The sequence below is a fragment of the Aythya fuligula genome, chromosome 5 (assembly GCF_009819795.1).
Source record: "Aythya fuligula isolate bAytFul2 chromosome 5, bAytFul2.pri, whole genome shotgun sequence".
NCBI classification, from domain to species: domain Eukaryota; kingdom Metazoa; phylum Chordata; class Aves; order Anseriformes; family Anatidae; genus Aythya; species Aythya fuligula.
This window is the reverse complement of record NC_045563.1, coordinates 4,162,175-4,178,508: the sequence shown is the minus strand read 5'-3', so window position 1 is coordinate 4,178,508 and position 16,334 is coordinate 4,162,175. Positions and strand designations below refer to the sequence as shown.

General features: G+C 50.8%; 1 protein-coding gene across 11 annotated transcripts in view; it reads right to left on the bottom strand.

Moving 5' to 3' along the window:
• Nucleotides 1–705: 705 nt before the first annotated feature.
• The window catches only part of FBXO34 (F-box protein 34), a 37,020-nt gene continuing 21,391 nt past the window's right edge, over nt 706–16,334 (bottom strand). For 6 of the 11 annotated variants that reach the window (XM_032188494.1, XM_032188501.1, XM_032188497.1 and 3 more), the window contains 2 exons: nt 11,983–12,182; nt 2,144–4,780 (listed from right to left, as the gene is read on the bottom strand). In XM_032188494.1, coding sequence (XP_032044385.1) covers nt 2,674–4,780; nt 11,983–12,059 — 2,184 coding nt within the window. In that variant the 5' untranslated portion in view covers nt 12,060–12,182 and the 3' untranslated portion in view covers nt 2,144–2,673. Of the gene's footprint in view, nt 2,053–2,143; nt 4,781–11,982; nt 12,183–14,618; nt 14,714–16,334 lie in introns of those variants that run through there. The other 5 variants (XR_004253319.1, XR_004253318.1, XM_032188499.1 and 2 more) reach the window with 5 other exon arrangements.

The following is a 16,334-nucleotide window of genomic DNA, read 5'->3' as shown; positions in this document are numbered from 1 at the left end:
GCCCAGCTCCAGGGAGCAGAAACACAGCAAGGAAAGGGAAAACGCTGCAGGAGGAGGCAGGATGGAGCGAGAAACCAGCAACAAACCTCAGCTGGGGGCACTTTGCTGGTGCTCAGAGCCCCCTGGAGCTTGACGACCACTTGGGAACGACAGAGGTGTGTTAGGGACGTTTCTTCACAGGCAGAGCTGGAAACCAGCCCCAGCTCCAAGCGCTGCGGGCAGGGAAGTCAAGATCTACTGAGTGAGTCCTCCAAAGCCAACGCTGAACATTTTTTAGTATCACCTTTTTTTGGTGATTTTTCTTTTTTTGGAAGTGCTCATCCCACATCAGGGGCTCCCTGAACAGCCTCTGAAGAACCAGAAACCTGCCCTTGATGTTGCTGCGTTTCAAAATATATTAAAAAAAAAAAAAAGCAAAGCCACCTTCAGCACAGCCCACTGCTGGATGCAGCAGTTTGTTCTGCGGAGCGATTCGATCATGCTGCAACCAGCATCCCCAGCGATTATAACACAGCCCACGCACCTCAACCAGCCCGGGGGCAGGGCGGGGAAGCCAGCAAAGTGTCCTCTGCCTTGAACTTTGAGGGACTAAAAGCTCCCCGTGCCACTGTTTTATTCTCTGGTTTCCCTTCTGGCAGCCGTGGTCAGCGAAGGTGACCAGAATCTCACAACCCCGGGCCAAAAAAAAAAAAAAAAAATGACCTCATTCGCCCCTTATCTAGTTACAAAATATTTTCCTCGGCTGCTTCTATTGCAGCCCGCCGGGGACTTTCCTCAGCGCCGCGCGGGTTAGCTCAAGTTTTCCAGAGTCTTGGGTGGGGGGCAGGAAAGCTGCCTCTTCCCCTTCTTCCTTCATCGAAACGAAGCTGAAGGGCTTTGGTCCTGCTGGTTTGGGCAATCTGGCTCCTTCCAGTTGTTTTTTTTTTTTGTTTTGGTTTGGTTTTTCTGCTCGTCCCGGTGCAGCCTGCGAGGAAACGAAGGCGAGCAGGGGATCTCGCTGTTCCCCTCCCGGCTGATGGCGAGGCGGCCGCGCCCTCCTTCCAGCTTTCTAATTTCATTCCTCCTGCTTCTCAGCACGTCTGCTGCATTGCAGGCAGGGCTGAGCAGCGCGGGGAGGGAGCCGGGCGCTGGGTACAGCAGGGAGGGCAGGCGAAGGAGCAGCCCCCGAGCACACTGCACTCACCCCAACACCTTTCAGGCAGCAGGGGCTCGGTTTTCTTCCCTATACCCTGCTAACAGCAAGAATAAAAGCACGTTCCTTGAGAAACAAAACAACTCCAGGCCTTAAAACGAGCTGGTTCATCCTGCCAGCACAGGTGAAGCGGGGACACGGGCACCTCTCCAGCCAGCGCTCCTCACCCGTTGCTCCGCGTGGGCTTGCACCCGAGGTCAGGGAACCACAGGCTGTGGCAGGAGTTGCTCCAGGTGTGGTGAGCGCTTCCATGAGTCCATCCTTGCTCGGACAGGGCAGAGAAACGGTGAGGGCACAGCCTGCAGAGAGAGGAGGGACTCGAGGCAAAGGCACCAGCCTCATCGCTCACCTCTGTAAAGCCTCTGGGAGCTGGGCACGAGGCGGCTGCTGCTGGCAGGAGGAAGGTTTTGGTGGAAATACTCCGAGGTGCCACGCTCAGCTTCCATCAGTCACCGTTCAGCAGCACTTCTGCCCCAAATCTTCCCCTGTCCCTGCTGAAAGCGCTGATGCTGGCACCAGAAGCCAGGGCAAAGCGCTGCAAGGATTCCTTGCACACAGGAAAAAGTCAGAGGGCAGCCAACTTCCAGCAAGCCCCAGGAGTTCACCTGCACCTGCATCCCTCCTGGCCCAGGCTCCGTCCTCAAGCTGAGGATGCTGCTGCTTCAGGTGGGTGAGAAATGGGACTGCAGAGGGAGAAACCAACAGGAGGGAGAGGAAAAAGCTGGAAGCTGAAGGTTACAGCAGGGAGATCTCAACGTAAAGCAGCTGCTCGGTGGTACAGGAGGAGGATTTTGCTCATGGGTTACAGGATTTTGAGTTTGGGGTAGAAGTTTCACAAGACAAAGGCAGGTAAGGCAGATCTGGAATGCACGTTTTATTTAAGTAAAAAAAAAAAAATCAAAAAAAAAAGAAAACAAATCAAAACAAAACAAACAAAAAAAAACAGACAACATGGGTAAGGTAGGCAAGAACTTTTTATATTCTGACTATACAATAATATTCATCTCTTTTTATTCACTGCCAAGGCTACTATAATGGATCTGCTCTAGGCTAATTTGTAAGGTCGTCCAGTTAAATTGTTTGAAGGGTCTTTAAACAAGGTGGCCTTTACCTATTTAGAGTTTCCTCTCGGGAACATTCATATATTATACAGGATATACAGATTTCGAAACGAGACACTTAAAAACACACACAACTATAGCCGCAACACTATCGGAGCTGCATTGTAGTGAGGACGTTGTTCAGCCAGCTGGAGACTCGGTATGTACAATTAGGGTTTTTTTTTATAGCGTTATTTACAGAGATGGACTAAAAGCTCTCTCTCACCTAACAGGTAAAGGCTCTTGTGTTTAAGGATGTGCAGTTTCATAGCCCTGTGAAAAAAAAAAAAAATAACATGACAATTATGTACACTGTAAACAGCACAAGGCATGAGAATCTCCTCCTCCCCCAAACAATCTCACAGGAAAAGTGTTTGTGCACTAATATTCCTCTTCCCCTTCGCCTCCGGCCCCTCTGCTCTTCTTGTGGAGAGCCCGGTTAAAGCTGTGGCAGGCAGGAACCCAGTGATTGTCATGCAGACCCAGCTTACAGCCCGGGATGCCCTTCTGAGACCTGTGGCAGCACATCCAGTACCCGGGGCCGTAAGGTAAAGCCTGACAGTAGGGTTTGGGGTGCCAGCGGCACAGGGACACGTCCCCTTTGACGTATTTCTTCTTGCACTGCTTGCAGGGGTCCTCCCTGTAGCGGGGGTCGCGGACCCAGCGCGAGTCCGCCGGCCGAATGTTGTAGTACTCGATGAGGAATTTGAAGTAGTAGCACGTGCACTTCAGGGCCACCAGGCTGCGGGTGGGGAGCAAGCCGAAGATCTTGACGATGATGTGGTGCGGCAGGAAGGCCATGTACTGCTGGGGCTCCAGGAGCTGCTGGATCTTAAACCGGGTCTCCAAAAAGTCATGCGAGACCTGCCTCTTCAGGCAGGAGGCGTCGAGCGCTTGCAAAGCGCCTTCAGGCTGGGGAGCGGAGAGGGCAGGCGGCTCCGGGGAGAGGTGGTTTTTGATGTGTGCTCGGTCAGACCCCAAAGCATCCTCATCCTCGTTTCGGGCTGCTTCTCCTCCTGCCTTTTCTCGGGGGCTTTCCCGCAGCGGCTGCTGCTCGTGCGGGGCAGGCTGGCTGGGCTGGAGGAAGAACAACCTCCCCGGGAGCTGATCTTCACCGGAGCGAGAGAGCTTCTCCTTCCTGCAGCCCTTCTCGGTCTTGGTGACCGAGATGCTGATGCACAAGGGCTCCTTCCTGGCAGGGCGCGGGCTCTGTTTCGGGACAATCCCGGCCTCCTTCGATGCACACTCACCACTTTTGCTCTGCGAGGCATCTTCGGGCACCCTGGTGGTGGCCGGCAGGGGTTGGGGAAGCTCCCCTCGCCTGTCAGCATCGCTCCTGCTCGCCGTCAAAGCCAACACCGCCTGAGCAAGTCCCGAGCCCGCACTCCCCACGCGAGCCTCCAGCACGGCAGGGAACGGCTCCACGGCCTCACACCCAGCCTCAGCCACCCCAGCACCTCCCAGTCCCTCGCCCTGGCCGAGGGCAGAAGAAGAGGAGGAAGAGGAGGAAGAGGAGGAGGAGGCTCTGCCTGCCTCGCCGCCGGGCTGCGTGCCGCTGGCCAGGAGCACCCTCCCCACGTTCCTGCGGAAGCTGTTGTTGCGGGACAGCCCGCCGGCCTCCCGCTCGCTCTGGCGCCGCAGGCACTCCGACTCCAGCCTGGCCACCATGTCCAGCACACGCACCGGCTCTCCTTGCTGCTGCTGCTGCTGCTCACCACAAACCCCTCTCTCGTGCACCTCGCACGCCCCGGCGGAGGGGAAAGCGTCCGAGCCGGGCAGCGCTCCCTTCGGCCTCGCGGAGGGCGCCGGGGCGCAGGTTTTCGCGCAGTCCACCAGCAGAGCGCTGGCTCGTTGCTCCAGGAAGGCGACCATCTCGATGACCGACAGCGAGCGGCCCGGGAAGGTTCCCTCACCGCCATCGTTGTGCACGGAGCAGTGCTCGATGCCGCAGGCGAAGGGCTCCGGCGGAGCGCAGCGGGCGCCGGCCTCCCGCACGCGCTCCAGCTGGATCTTGGCCTTTTTCAGATCCAAGGATTTTTTCCGGCGTTTGGCCGTCCTCCCGTCGATGTCCCACGTGCTCTTGATCTTCATGGAGCCCAGGCGGTTGCTGCCGCTGCACTGCTGGGCGGCGAAGAAGGCGATCTTCTCCTTGGTGTTGCCGGGCTTCACCACGGCCCAGACGTCCAGAGGCCCTTCCCCTTCTTCCCCCTGGTGGATGGTGGCGTTTTTCTTCTCCCTGGCGCTCGGGCCGTCCGCCGGACACTTCCCGCTCATATTGCACATGTTATTGGGATACAAAACCCCCAGGAGCTTTCGCGAGGGAGGCAGGAGGGAGGGTTTGGGGAAGGTGCGGTCGTTGCTGTATTTTTCTTCGGGTGCTGCTCTCTGGCGGCTCCCAGGTGGGCCTCTCAGGGAATCCTGGCTGATTTCTGGAGATCGCTCTTTCTTCTGTAACTTGAGATATGGCTTTAAGTGCATACCAGAAACCCTAGAAAGAGAAAAAAAAAAAAAAAAAAAGAAGAAGAACAGAAAGGGAAGAAATTATAGTTGCAAAATACGCCTGCCTGGAATTAGAGGAGAAGGCCCCGAGTAGGCACCAGCATGTCTCCAGCCCTACATCAAGCAGCCCACACCTCAAACGAAACCACATGAAACAGGAGCAGCAGCAGCCGGGCTGCGATGTTCACCCTCGGAGAGCTTCCACTCACGGCTCGCAAGGGGATTAAAATCTGAAGGGTGGCAGAGATCTCCCCGCTAGAGAAATTTGTTTCTCCAAGGAGAAATCCTAAAGCACAGTGAAAGCTGAAAAGGGAAGTCAGTAAGTGCAATTATATTGATTAACAGCGAGCCTGGTCGGTGTCCACATTCCTAAAACCACCTGAAACTAATTCCTTTAGCCCATCAGGAGGGGGGTGCTCGCCCATCAGGGTTCCTGTGCTATCCGTACGATGCCTGCTGCAGAAAAGTGGCAGGAGCATCAGGTACGGATGGAGAAGCCCTTCCAAGTGAGCTCCCTGATGGTCAGGACCCTACAAGCCTCTGGCACCACTCATGGACAGCCCCGGGCTCTCCGTTCCTAATTTCTGCTACGCCCCCGTGCTCATCTCCAAGGCAAAGCTCACAAAAACGCAGGAGCCCAGGGCCCTGCTGCCTCGAATCCCAGCACCAGGAGGCTTCAGGCTCTTCCCCCAGAGCCCCCACGTAAGCACGTTGCAGAACTAACTATAGGTTAGGTTTCCATGGCAATCTGGGAATCGTTACGTGAACAAAGCCAGCTTCATCTCAGCCACGGGGACAAGAGAGCTCCCGTCACCGCGGGTGCACCGACCTGGCCCCTGCCCCTCGCAGGAATTGGGGCACTTCCCGATTTAGGCTCCTCTGCGACATGCAACGGAGCTGTTCTGGTTTCAGTTGGATGCTAAAAACTGAAATCATGGCCTAAAATTGGAGCTTCAGGGTGCTGAAAGAGAGAAGGGGAACTCGAGGCTGCCATGAGTTTGCTGGAGGGGCTGTGTCATCTCTGCTGCACCTCAGGGCTGGTTGGGGTCAGGCCACCGATGGGCTTGGGTCTGAGCTCAGGAAGGGAAGGTCGGGTTCCAGCCCCGAGTTTTTGTGCCAGGATGTTGATGATGAGCCCGATTCTGGGTTAAAAAGGGCTTTCTCGGAGCCACTTTCAGGAATCCGGCCTTACCAATCAGCTCGGCACCCTTCGTTAAGAGGAGCTGCAGATGAAGGTGAGATTCAAGGTGCTCCCCGAACCAGAACAGGACTAACCTGGTTACCCCAACGTGCTCAGAGGACACGTTCAGCCTGCAGAGTTGGTTCAGCTGCTCAGAGCTATTTCTGCTCTGTGGAGAAAGACAAAGGGCAGAGAGCTACGCCTCACCTCCTGCGCATCGCTCCTTTAAGGCTCTGGTTCCTCCTGCCTTGCAGTTAGTCCCCGGCTAGGCCAACAATACCTTTTAAGGTTTAGAAGTTACGATTTACATCACAAAATTCCGCCTTAGTCAGAAATTTTCCTGCCAGGGTAATTGCCTCATTTGAATTCAGCGCTCCTTGCAGCGCTTTAATGGATCCGGATTTAAAGAAAACCTACATGGAGCAGCCTCAGACAGCTACAGGAGGGCTGCTGACTCCATCCAACCAGCCAAACACCAGTGCCACCTCCTCCAAATTTTACAAAATTTACAGTTTTACAATTTTTTCCCTTCCCTGCTGCCCGAAAAGGGATTTTGGTTACAAACCTTACCTGAAAGCGTTGCTCCGAAAAAAAAAAAAACGAAGCCTCGCCCCCACCACCACTCACGCTCTTGGCTGCAAACATTAAAAAGTTGGGACTTGGAAACACGCAGAACTCCTTCCCCGCGTGCCAGCAGCACGTTTCCTTTCTAGCTCCCAGGATTAGAGCACGGATCCCCAGCAGAAATTGCTTTGAAGAGCAATTCGAAGCAATCTGAAGGCAGAGCTCGGTGTGTTCCCCCCCCCAGCCTACCTGATTTCTGCACCACTCCAGTGCTGGCAAGCAGATAGTTGTGGCAGCTGCAGGTGAAGTTTTTAAATATTTTAACACCACCAAAAATAGTTGTTAAAAGGTGAAGTTGCTGACAATTCCCTCTGATGCTTCAGCGTGATTCTGTTTGCTTTCCTCCACCCTTCAACTTACCGAGCTTGCTAATTTTATCTTTAGAGACAGCGACTCCTCAGCACTTCACCGAGGCAGCATGAAAGGTTTCCAACCCCAAGCGTGCCGTTTTGCATCGCTGATAAGAGATAATTCTGCCAGGAAGCATCAGCACCGAACCAACTGCCTTCTCCTCTGTTATTCCATCCCTAAGCCAGCGGAATAACAAGGGACACGGCTTTTTTTTGTTTTAATTTCTAATCAGCAGCGCCTTAGGCACGCAGGAAAACAGGATACTTACAGCTCTGGAACGACACCGCTGTTTTTACAAGCTGTAACTCCAGCTCATTTTCACTACAGCTTGCTGGTTCCCACACTGGACTGATACGTAAATATATATATAAAATATATATTTATTTCTATATACACCTTTATTCATGCACGCACACCTCTCCTCTCCCTACCGAAGGGGAGATCCATCAGCTACTGCGCCAAGTTGAGCAGAATCTTTCTGCATCCTCCTGCCTTTATATTTCTCTTCTAATTCACAGCAGCCTAAAAATAAAATCTTGCCTTCAGTAGAAGCTCCAATGGGGGAAAACTCAATTTTCCCAGCTTCCTGGGAGCACAGGGAGCCTACATGTCCTGTCCTGCACCTCGGGCTGGGCTCCCACAGTGCCCCATGAAGCCAAAAGGTTTCCTCTGGCCAGCAAGAAGAACAACAGAACCCACTCCAGCAGCACATTCACACTGGGTTTTCTGGGCAAAGCACCGGAAGGTTTTATTAAGGTGAAAATTTCCATCAAAACCCCAAAGTTTCCTGTGAATCTCTCTCCGTAAACACTAACTGCAGTAGGCAAGAGCTCCCAGGGCTGCTAACTGCACGCACCGTGCCAACTCCAGCTCCGAAAAAACCCTCAGGACATGCTAGCACGAGGCACGGGCCAAAAAAAAAGACGAGAAAGAAGAAGCCAACAACAATGAAAAGCCACACCAAGCATAACCTCTGGCAGGGCACGTCTCCTCCCTGGCATCTCTTTTTTTTTTCCCTGACATAAAGCTGAGCTCCTCAGCGCAGATTAGGGAGGACGGAGCACCGAGTTCAACCATGGTCAACCACTTGTTGTTTCTGGAAGGGCTCCGGGGGTCCTCTGGGCTCACTCTCCAGCACCGTTTCCATCCCCTTGGCGCTGCTGGGGCAGGCAGAGCAGACGGAGAGCTGCTTCAAAGGCATTCCAGGGATTCTGCCGGGCCGGGAAAGTCCCAGCAGCGTAGCAGCCAGGCTGGACGATGCTCTGCTACTCACTGCAGCTCGTTCTGGCGCGTGGCGAACGTCCAAGCTTGGGGAAAGTCGTGTTGGGAAGCTCGATGCTCCAAAACGGGGCTGGTTCAACCTCAGCAGCTGTGGAAGTATTTTATTTCTCGAAAACCCACTCCTTTGCCGCGCTAACTTCATGCTGAAGCAACTTCTCAGCATCCCCCCGTGCCTGTCTAACTGCCTCCTGCATCAGCCAGAGGATTGCTGCAGGCTTTGCAGGTAGACAGAAGGATGAAGCGAGGAGCAGGAGCAAGGCATGCACACACGGATCAAGATTTGCCCAAGACAGCAGAGGAGCTAAACGCCAAGTAAATGCCCAATTCTTAACCCCGGGTCCCCCACAGCGTGTTCAGCCGCTGCAGGAGATCAAATAACTCGTGGGGTGACACCACTCCAATATTAGCTACACGCACGAGATAAGAGTCTTGCAAAAAATGTCTTCCTCAGCAAGAAGTTGCGGGTGACAGATTGCACGTCCCAGCCTGATGCGCAGGCAGCTCAGGTTTGAGGGCTCCCACCCATTGATAAGGTTTGAACAGACTTCCGAGTAAGCAGGTTCACACGAACCATGGTGTACTCCACTGCTTCCTACATTATAAACAAGAAAAAGTGACATTTCTTTGCCAGTCCTTTGTATAAAAGCTCTTCCCATCACTTGAGTGATGTAGAACCAATTTTTGCTGAGCCTCAAGCAGCTCAAGTGCACGTCCCCTACTTCCCAGCCATATCACAGATGACACAGGGATGACCAAGCAGAGGGAAACAAAGCCAAGTGAAAGATCTGGTGTTCAAAGTTACTCAAAGCTGGGCCAAAAACATTTAGCTCAAAGATGATGGGATAGCACGCGTGTGTGGTGCAACAGACAAGGACAAGAAGGGATCACAGAGGTGGAGTCATTTGTAAGGAAAAAAAAAGTGTTGGCTTTATCAGGCTTCTGCTGAAAGCTGCTCAGAGCAGCACAGACATTCCCCAATTCTCCAGAAATAGTCACGTTTCCTCCTGGAAACGTTATCTTTCTTGATATAAGCCTTGTTCTCTTATTTATTGCTGCTACAGGACCAAGATCCTTCTGGGTATGATGGCACAACAAAATTCTTCGAACACTTCAACACCAAGGGATGTTACTGAGTCTTCGGTTTTGTGCGCACATAATGAGGACACGTGAAAGGTTGTAGGAATTAACCTTGGATTGCGCCATCAGTGAGAAACTCAGAGCTCAGAGGACAGAATAAGCCGAAGGAGACCCGAAGGCAAGTCACCAGTTTGTTCTTTTGAAACTCAAGACCTGAAGGAGCTGGTTCTCAAAGGGGGCCACACTGCGGTAGGGAGCATTTCACTGCAGACAGAGCAGCCCAGGAGGCATTCTCCAGGAACCAAAAGGTGTTTTCATTGTAAAGAACACATCCCAAATAAGAACTAAAGGAACTCCACTTGAACACATTCCCTCTTCCAGAAGGATACAAGAAACAACCACAAGTTTCAAATCGCCAGGTCAGGATCACCTGGAAAGTTAAAACTTGAGAAATTAAAACGTCTAGGAATAAGCTTAAGAACTGGTGCAGGGTTAGTCCCTGCAAACATATAGACAAAGAAATAGTAAACCTACTATAGATAATGATTATATATTTTATATATATGCAATTATATATTATATAGACATATTTATATGGATATATAAAATATATAATCATTATTATATAGATAACAAAGGTTCTCCAGTTTGTGAGAAAGGGTAGGGAGAGAAACAGGGCTGCAAGCAAGGTCAGAGCAGAGATCAAGAGGACTCCAGGTTCAGCACAAAGCACTAAATTTGAGTTTATATTCTTCTCAAGAGGGGTGCTGAGGATGATCACGAGGCCACAAGCCAGGGGGTCGATTTGAAGAAGAACACTGGGAGATGGCAGGGTGAGAAGATTAAGAAGCATCATGAAAATTGCAAGGAATGGCTCCTTTCAATTTTAGATTCCAAAACAGATCCATAAACTGCAGGGCCACGAGCAAGATTTATAAAGCTCTTGAAAGGCAACATTCAGCGTTAATAAAACATGTGGTGCTGCAGGGGAGAAAGAGAAGGGAGAGAGATCACGGCACCTCCAGGCCTGCAAGGCTGACTTCAACACAAAAAGGTGTTCTGCAAGAAAAGAGGATCACAAAGCCACAGATAAACGGGGGGGAAGGAAGAGTTCAATATGCAAGACTAACCTGAAGGTTCTCCAAAAAAGATCTCTCTTGAACAATGCCACATATTGTGGTTTATTGATACGGGGTTCAGGGGGCATGAGGAGAGTTACTGGTTAAAACAGATTAAAAAAGAAAAGGTAAAACAAACCAAGAAGCTGGCTTAGCAGCAGACAGTCCCAGGTGATGCTGAATAATAAAATACCAGCCTGGAAAGCAAAGCCATGCCTCCGGAATCAGCCTGGGGAACGATTTGGGTTTGTTTGGATTTGCACTACGGCACCGAGGCAAACCTGTGATACATTCTAGGCATCACTTCAAAGCCCTCCTACAAGGGCTCCTCTGGAGTTCAGCACAGTTTCTGACTCAGAGGAGATTCACCCAGGCTGAGAAGAGCAGCAGTCACTGTTCAAGAAGCTCCTTGAAAACATTGGGGTCATTTCGTGCAGCAAAACCAGAGGTGAGGGAATACAACTGCATTTCCCTGACTGCAGCGAAGGAGATAACCCACTGAAAATAAGTGGTCCTTATGCAAAAAAAATAAAATAAAAAAATAAAGACAACGCAAGCTCAAACAAATCTATAAGCTGGCATGAATGTTCAGTCTGGGAATCCAAAGAAGGATCCCAGTTAGATCTGTCATCTTCAGTAACGGCTGATCTATGGGAGGAGAGAAGAGGTGTCATTGTTTTTAGGCTGGAATTCTGAGTTTACAGAAGGGATTATGAGATACTGCTTGGGAAAGCAAGGCGCTGAGCAACCCAGGCAGTCTTTTCCAGCACTAAATTACTACGAGGCTAACACAGCAAGTATATGTTGTCTGCATAACCACAAGGAACAAAGGTTAAAGTTTACTTTAAAACCACACAAATTTTGGAAACGAGAAAGCTGGCTCTCCTCCTCCGGATTGAGGAAGTTGAAGAGTCTTGGTTTCAAAAAATACTTTTTTTTTTTTTTTTCCCTCTCTCCAAGTAGCCTGAACTCAACCAAACTAGCACGTCCTTGCATTTGCATAAGCACAAGTTGTTCTGCACGGTGTTCCTATAACGAGACACAGTGAGAGGCGTTCGCTTCATTGTCACATAAGCACAAGTGTTTGAAATCAATCGTGCACTTCTTCTGAATAAGAGACACAGGAGAGCCAGCGATACAAAAAATTAAGCTTAAACTAATCCAATTACTTACTCCGGAGTGAGGCAAACCACAAAAACAATCGCCAGCGTTTCCACTTGCTGTAAGCTGACTGCATGTATCAAAGCCTACCAGGACAAGCCATCCTCCAAGTGAGTTTTACTTCAAAGCCATATTCCCAAACTAATTTACAGCTGTTGCTAGAAAATATCGAGTACAAACCAAGCGCAGCACCAGCTGTAGTTAGCCTGTAGTTGTCATTATCAAAAGAAAGTGTCAAAAACCACTTCTGCCCTTAGGCCATTACAACGTTTCACTTAGAGTATCCAAAAGTAAGAATTGAGACCAACAAAGTGACACGCGAGACGACAAGAAAGTAAGCAGAAGGCCAAATGGGTACCAAGTATTTAATTATAGGCGGACCAGCTGGTCTCCTCGTACCGTTTGACTTGATGGAAGGTGGAAGAGGAGGAATTCAGCGGTTCCCTGTGGAGGCCAGCTCTGCAGGAACTCTTCATCGTAACCACCTCTCCAGCTAAGGCACGCCGTCACAGCCAGTCCATCCTGGTTCACATGCAAGGCTCCCTCATCAGCGCTCCTTGCCCCGCACAGAGCCTCACCGTGTCTCTCCCACCTAGGAACTGAAAAAAGAGGAGAGAAACAAGGAGAATGGGTTGGAGGACGGCAGCGATCTGAGGCACGGATGACCAGGACAAGGACCCCTTCCCAAATAAGTGGGGCGGAAGATACAAAACATAAATATCTATATGCATAGCACACATATAGACGTGCACACCCATTTATACATATATAAATACGCTCACATCCACGTATATAAATGTAAAACAACTTAAACATCTTATACTTAACATCATGCCATTAGTGCAGCTGGAGTTGAACGCCCCCAACACCACCTGCCTGCACTGTGCTTCCCCTTAAATGTGACCACAGCCCCCCCAGGACGTGCTGTCTTCCCAGCTCTATGCAAACCGGGCTCGTTAAGATCTCCCTGCTCGTTAGCACGGTGCCAGGCTTTGGAGGGCAACTAGCGGCACGATTTGACGCTGGCCAGGAGTTAGGTTAGCCTTCTCGTCCCAGCAGCGTAGCCGATTTCCTCAAATTTAAAAAAAAAATGTGCCACCACGCAGCCTCCCTCCAAAGCTCAGGGAGGCTGCCCTGCCTTTGCATCACAGGCAGATAAGAGAGAGGATTTTGGCAGAACACGGCTGTGCTGCAATATCTCTCGCTCGCACTGGGCTGCCGCCTTCTACGCCTTGTCCTTGGCGCAGCCAACTCTTACCGGCGCTGTGACGGCCTTTGACGGTGAAAGAACAACAAGCAACGCGTTGGAACACAAAAGGAACAAGTGACACAGCAAAAGAGCCCTGGAAAAACTCAGATATTCAAGCCTGAGTTGCCGGTAAATTGTTTTAAAGGTTGCTCGCTTCCTTCCCTCCGGAGGTCCAAGCGCAGCGATGCCAAAATAAAGGCACGCTGCTTGAAGATGCTAACTGCAGAGCTCTGACCCCACAGCATTTGGGATTTAGGGCAGCAGGTGGTTCTCCTTGTCAGCAGCTTTTGCTCTTAGTGCTGCCCACTCCTGCAGCAGCATCTCCACGACCTGGCATTGCAGGGGCACAGAGATGGAGCCTCTCACGTCTCCCCTCTTTTAGCAACATCTGCCCAAGAAAAATCTGCCCTGCAGGGGAGGACCGACCTGCACACAGCTCGGTTACTGCCTGGCCCTGGTGCTTTACAGCTCAGGGCTGCCACTAAGCTCTCCTGGCCTGGGAAACCCTCTCCAACTCGTTAGCCACACGTGCTGAGAAAGCGATTCCGGACGGCTTCCCCAGCAGGGCGGCAGGAATTGGTTTCGATCCAGCCGACCTTCCGCCTGCTGAAGCGGTTTCACAATTCCTCTAGCGATGGGGAACGAGAGGTTAATCATTTGCCCGCGTTTGAGCAGGCAGGAGCCTAAAATAATACCAAAAATATCGTCTAAACACATTCCAGGCTGCGTGCAGAAGTCCCTGCTGAGCTCCGCACGACGCAAAGTGAGCCGAGCAGACCGAGGTGGTGCCCTGGCAGAGCTGGAGGACGGGAGCGTGCCCCCTGCTCCACGAATTCAGGAGGACAAGACGTTAGGCTGACACCAAAACTCAAGGCTTTGCGGTTAAACACCCCCTTTGTTAGGCTGCCCAGAGCCTAAACCAAGAACCGACCCGCAAGAATGAAACCTAGGCGCAAAAATCACCCATTGGGGACGTTTTGTAGGCTGACAAATGGATGTTTACTAACAGAAATTCAGAGGAAAAAACATGTGCTTTATGAAAACCCCAAAGTTAAACACAAAATCGTTACTTTCCCATCAACCACCAGCAAGAGGCATTGAGATTCTGACTTCTATCCAAGCTTTTGTCTGGCTTCTCCTTCTGGCTTTACTGACACTAGCATTTCAGACCCAGCAGGAACTGTATCACAGAAACATCCACACCCAAATAAATGCAGCCATACCACGCCGGGAATGCCAGGCACTTTCCAACTGGTTAAAACTCCCGATGTATTCCTGGCTAAGCACATCAGATGTTTTGCCTCAGTCCTATCCCTTTGCAGATCAGAATGAAAAAAAATAATAATAATAATGAGAAGCTGAAAAACAAGCGATAAAAAGCCAGGAAAAAGCAAACAAAGATCTCATTTGCAGCAGTTTGAGAAGCAAAACCACCAAACTCGTTCGGGTTTGGGCAGCCACGAGCTCAGTCCGAGCACAGGCATCACGCTGCAGGATGCCATGTGTTTAAGAAAGGAGCAGCACCTACTAGAGGAAAGCAAAAGCTGACAAAACAGGCACAGAAAGATTCGCCCGGGCACTGCAGCACCAGCACAGCTCCATACAAAGCAGGCTTTTTCCCCCCCTCCTCTAGCTGCTGGTCTGCAGAGCGGAGCTGAAACGGGCTATTAATGCCAGCCTGACAAATTCCTACTGTGTGAGCGGCAAAAAGCTGTGCCTGTGAATAAAAAATTAAAAGAATAAATAAAAAAAGCAACAGCTTCCAAGCTAGCCCAGAGATACTTACTGCCTTTTAACTACCACAGCATTTCTGAACCGAGGCTGATCCTTACCAGGAGGTGCTTCAGTCGTTTGCTTTAGTTTTGCAGAGTTGGGCACAGCCTGAAAATCGAAATGCACAGAGGAACAGAGCAGACGAGGAAAATAAGAACCTAATCTCGCTGTTCTCCCTTTCTGAAGCCACCCCCAAACATATGCCTTAATGCCTGAGATGTGGGAAGGACGGGGATTTTGGCAGCGGGCAGCATCACGCTCCCACAGCGATGGACGGCGATGCACGGAGCGGCTCCACCGAGCTCCCCGTTTTATCATCAGTTTGGAAGTGCTGCTGGGAGAAGAAATGCGCTCACCGAGATGGAATAAGGGATATTGGGCTGCAGTTTGGAGGAGAAATCCCACTGCTGGTAGAAGCAGAGCGGCCTCTGCCCGCCTGAGGGGACAGGGACCAGCTTTGGGATGTCCTGCAGCGGTGTAGGACCAAGGGCTGAGCCCTCCACCACAGCCAAGAAAGCAAAGGCAAGAATTTCTAAGGGAAATTCGGATGAATTAATACTGAAATACAGTCACTGGAAGGGACTTCACCAGTGCCGAGGCCTTGTAACTCACAGCTATGTTTGGCCAACACCAAACAGCCCGTGGCAGCCCCTGCACCCAAACCCTGTTGCTTTCTAGTCAAATGCAGCAAGGATTTGGGATTTTGCAGGGTGGATTCAACGCCATGTTTTATTTGACGTCAAACCAAAGCGTTGCTGTTCCAGCAGGGGCAGGAAGAACCACTCTCCCAGCTTATTCAACCAGTTTGTTTCCCAGCCTGGTTCCCTGCAGGCTAAAAACAAAGCAAAAAATGGAAGGGGAAAAAAAATACCAAAACCCAACCCCACAGCAGAAGTCTGAAAAGAAGAGGACTTGGGGAAAAACATATTAAAACACAGCTAAAAAGAAAGGCACAGTAATACCGACCTATTGTAGGCACCTTAAAGAAGGACTTTTTAACACCGAGTTCATCAGCTGGGTTTTATTTAGTTAACAGAACCGTTTTAAGCAGAGAAAACAAGCGTGTTTTAGCTAAAAACGTCTTACAAGTTTTACAGTGACCTCACATTTGTGTTTCCAGGTGCAGCCTCCTGTCTATTTGCACACTAAAACCTGCTGCTACCGCTGCTTCTCCTTACTAAAAGCCAGAGCAGCCCCAGTGGCAGGCTCTCAGTACCTCTGCCCTCGGGTCTGCTCCCCACAAAATTCACCCCAGCTCTCCTCCAAGCTCCTGCCCACGTTCCTTTCCCCAGATCACACCAGAAAGAGTGTTTATTTAACCAAAATGACCAAAATTTAACCAAAATGTGAGGATTCCCACCTGTATTTGAATCAGGCAGGGTGTTGGGGAACGCAGCACGGCCTCACAGCCATTTCACTCACCCTAATTCCTGCCATGCCAGGCTCTCGTCCTCCTCTTCCTCCCAACACTTGTATCAGGGCTGTCCCATTCCCACCTGAAGCAGCTCCAGGGGCTAAACGAGGAGGAAATTAACCCCAAGAGGCAGGCTCCCTGAGCCCAGCAGGCAGTAGCACAGCAGGATGAGGTCCTCAGCAGCTCAGGCTGGGTTCAACCCTATTAAATCCACACCTTGAATCACGTTGGGAGAAGCATCCGCCACAAAAAGGGTTTCTATATTTTTTCCAGTCAATGGAAATAAAAGTTTTGAATGCAAAATAGAGAGTTTTG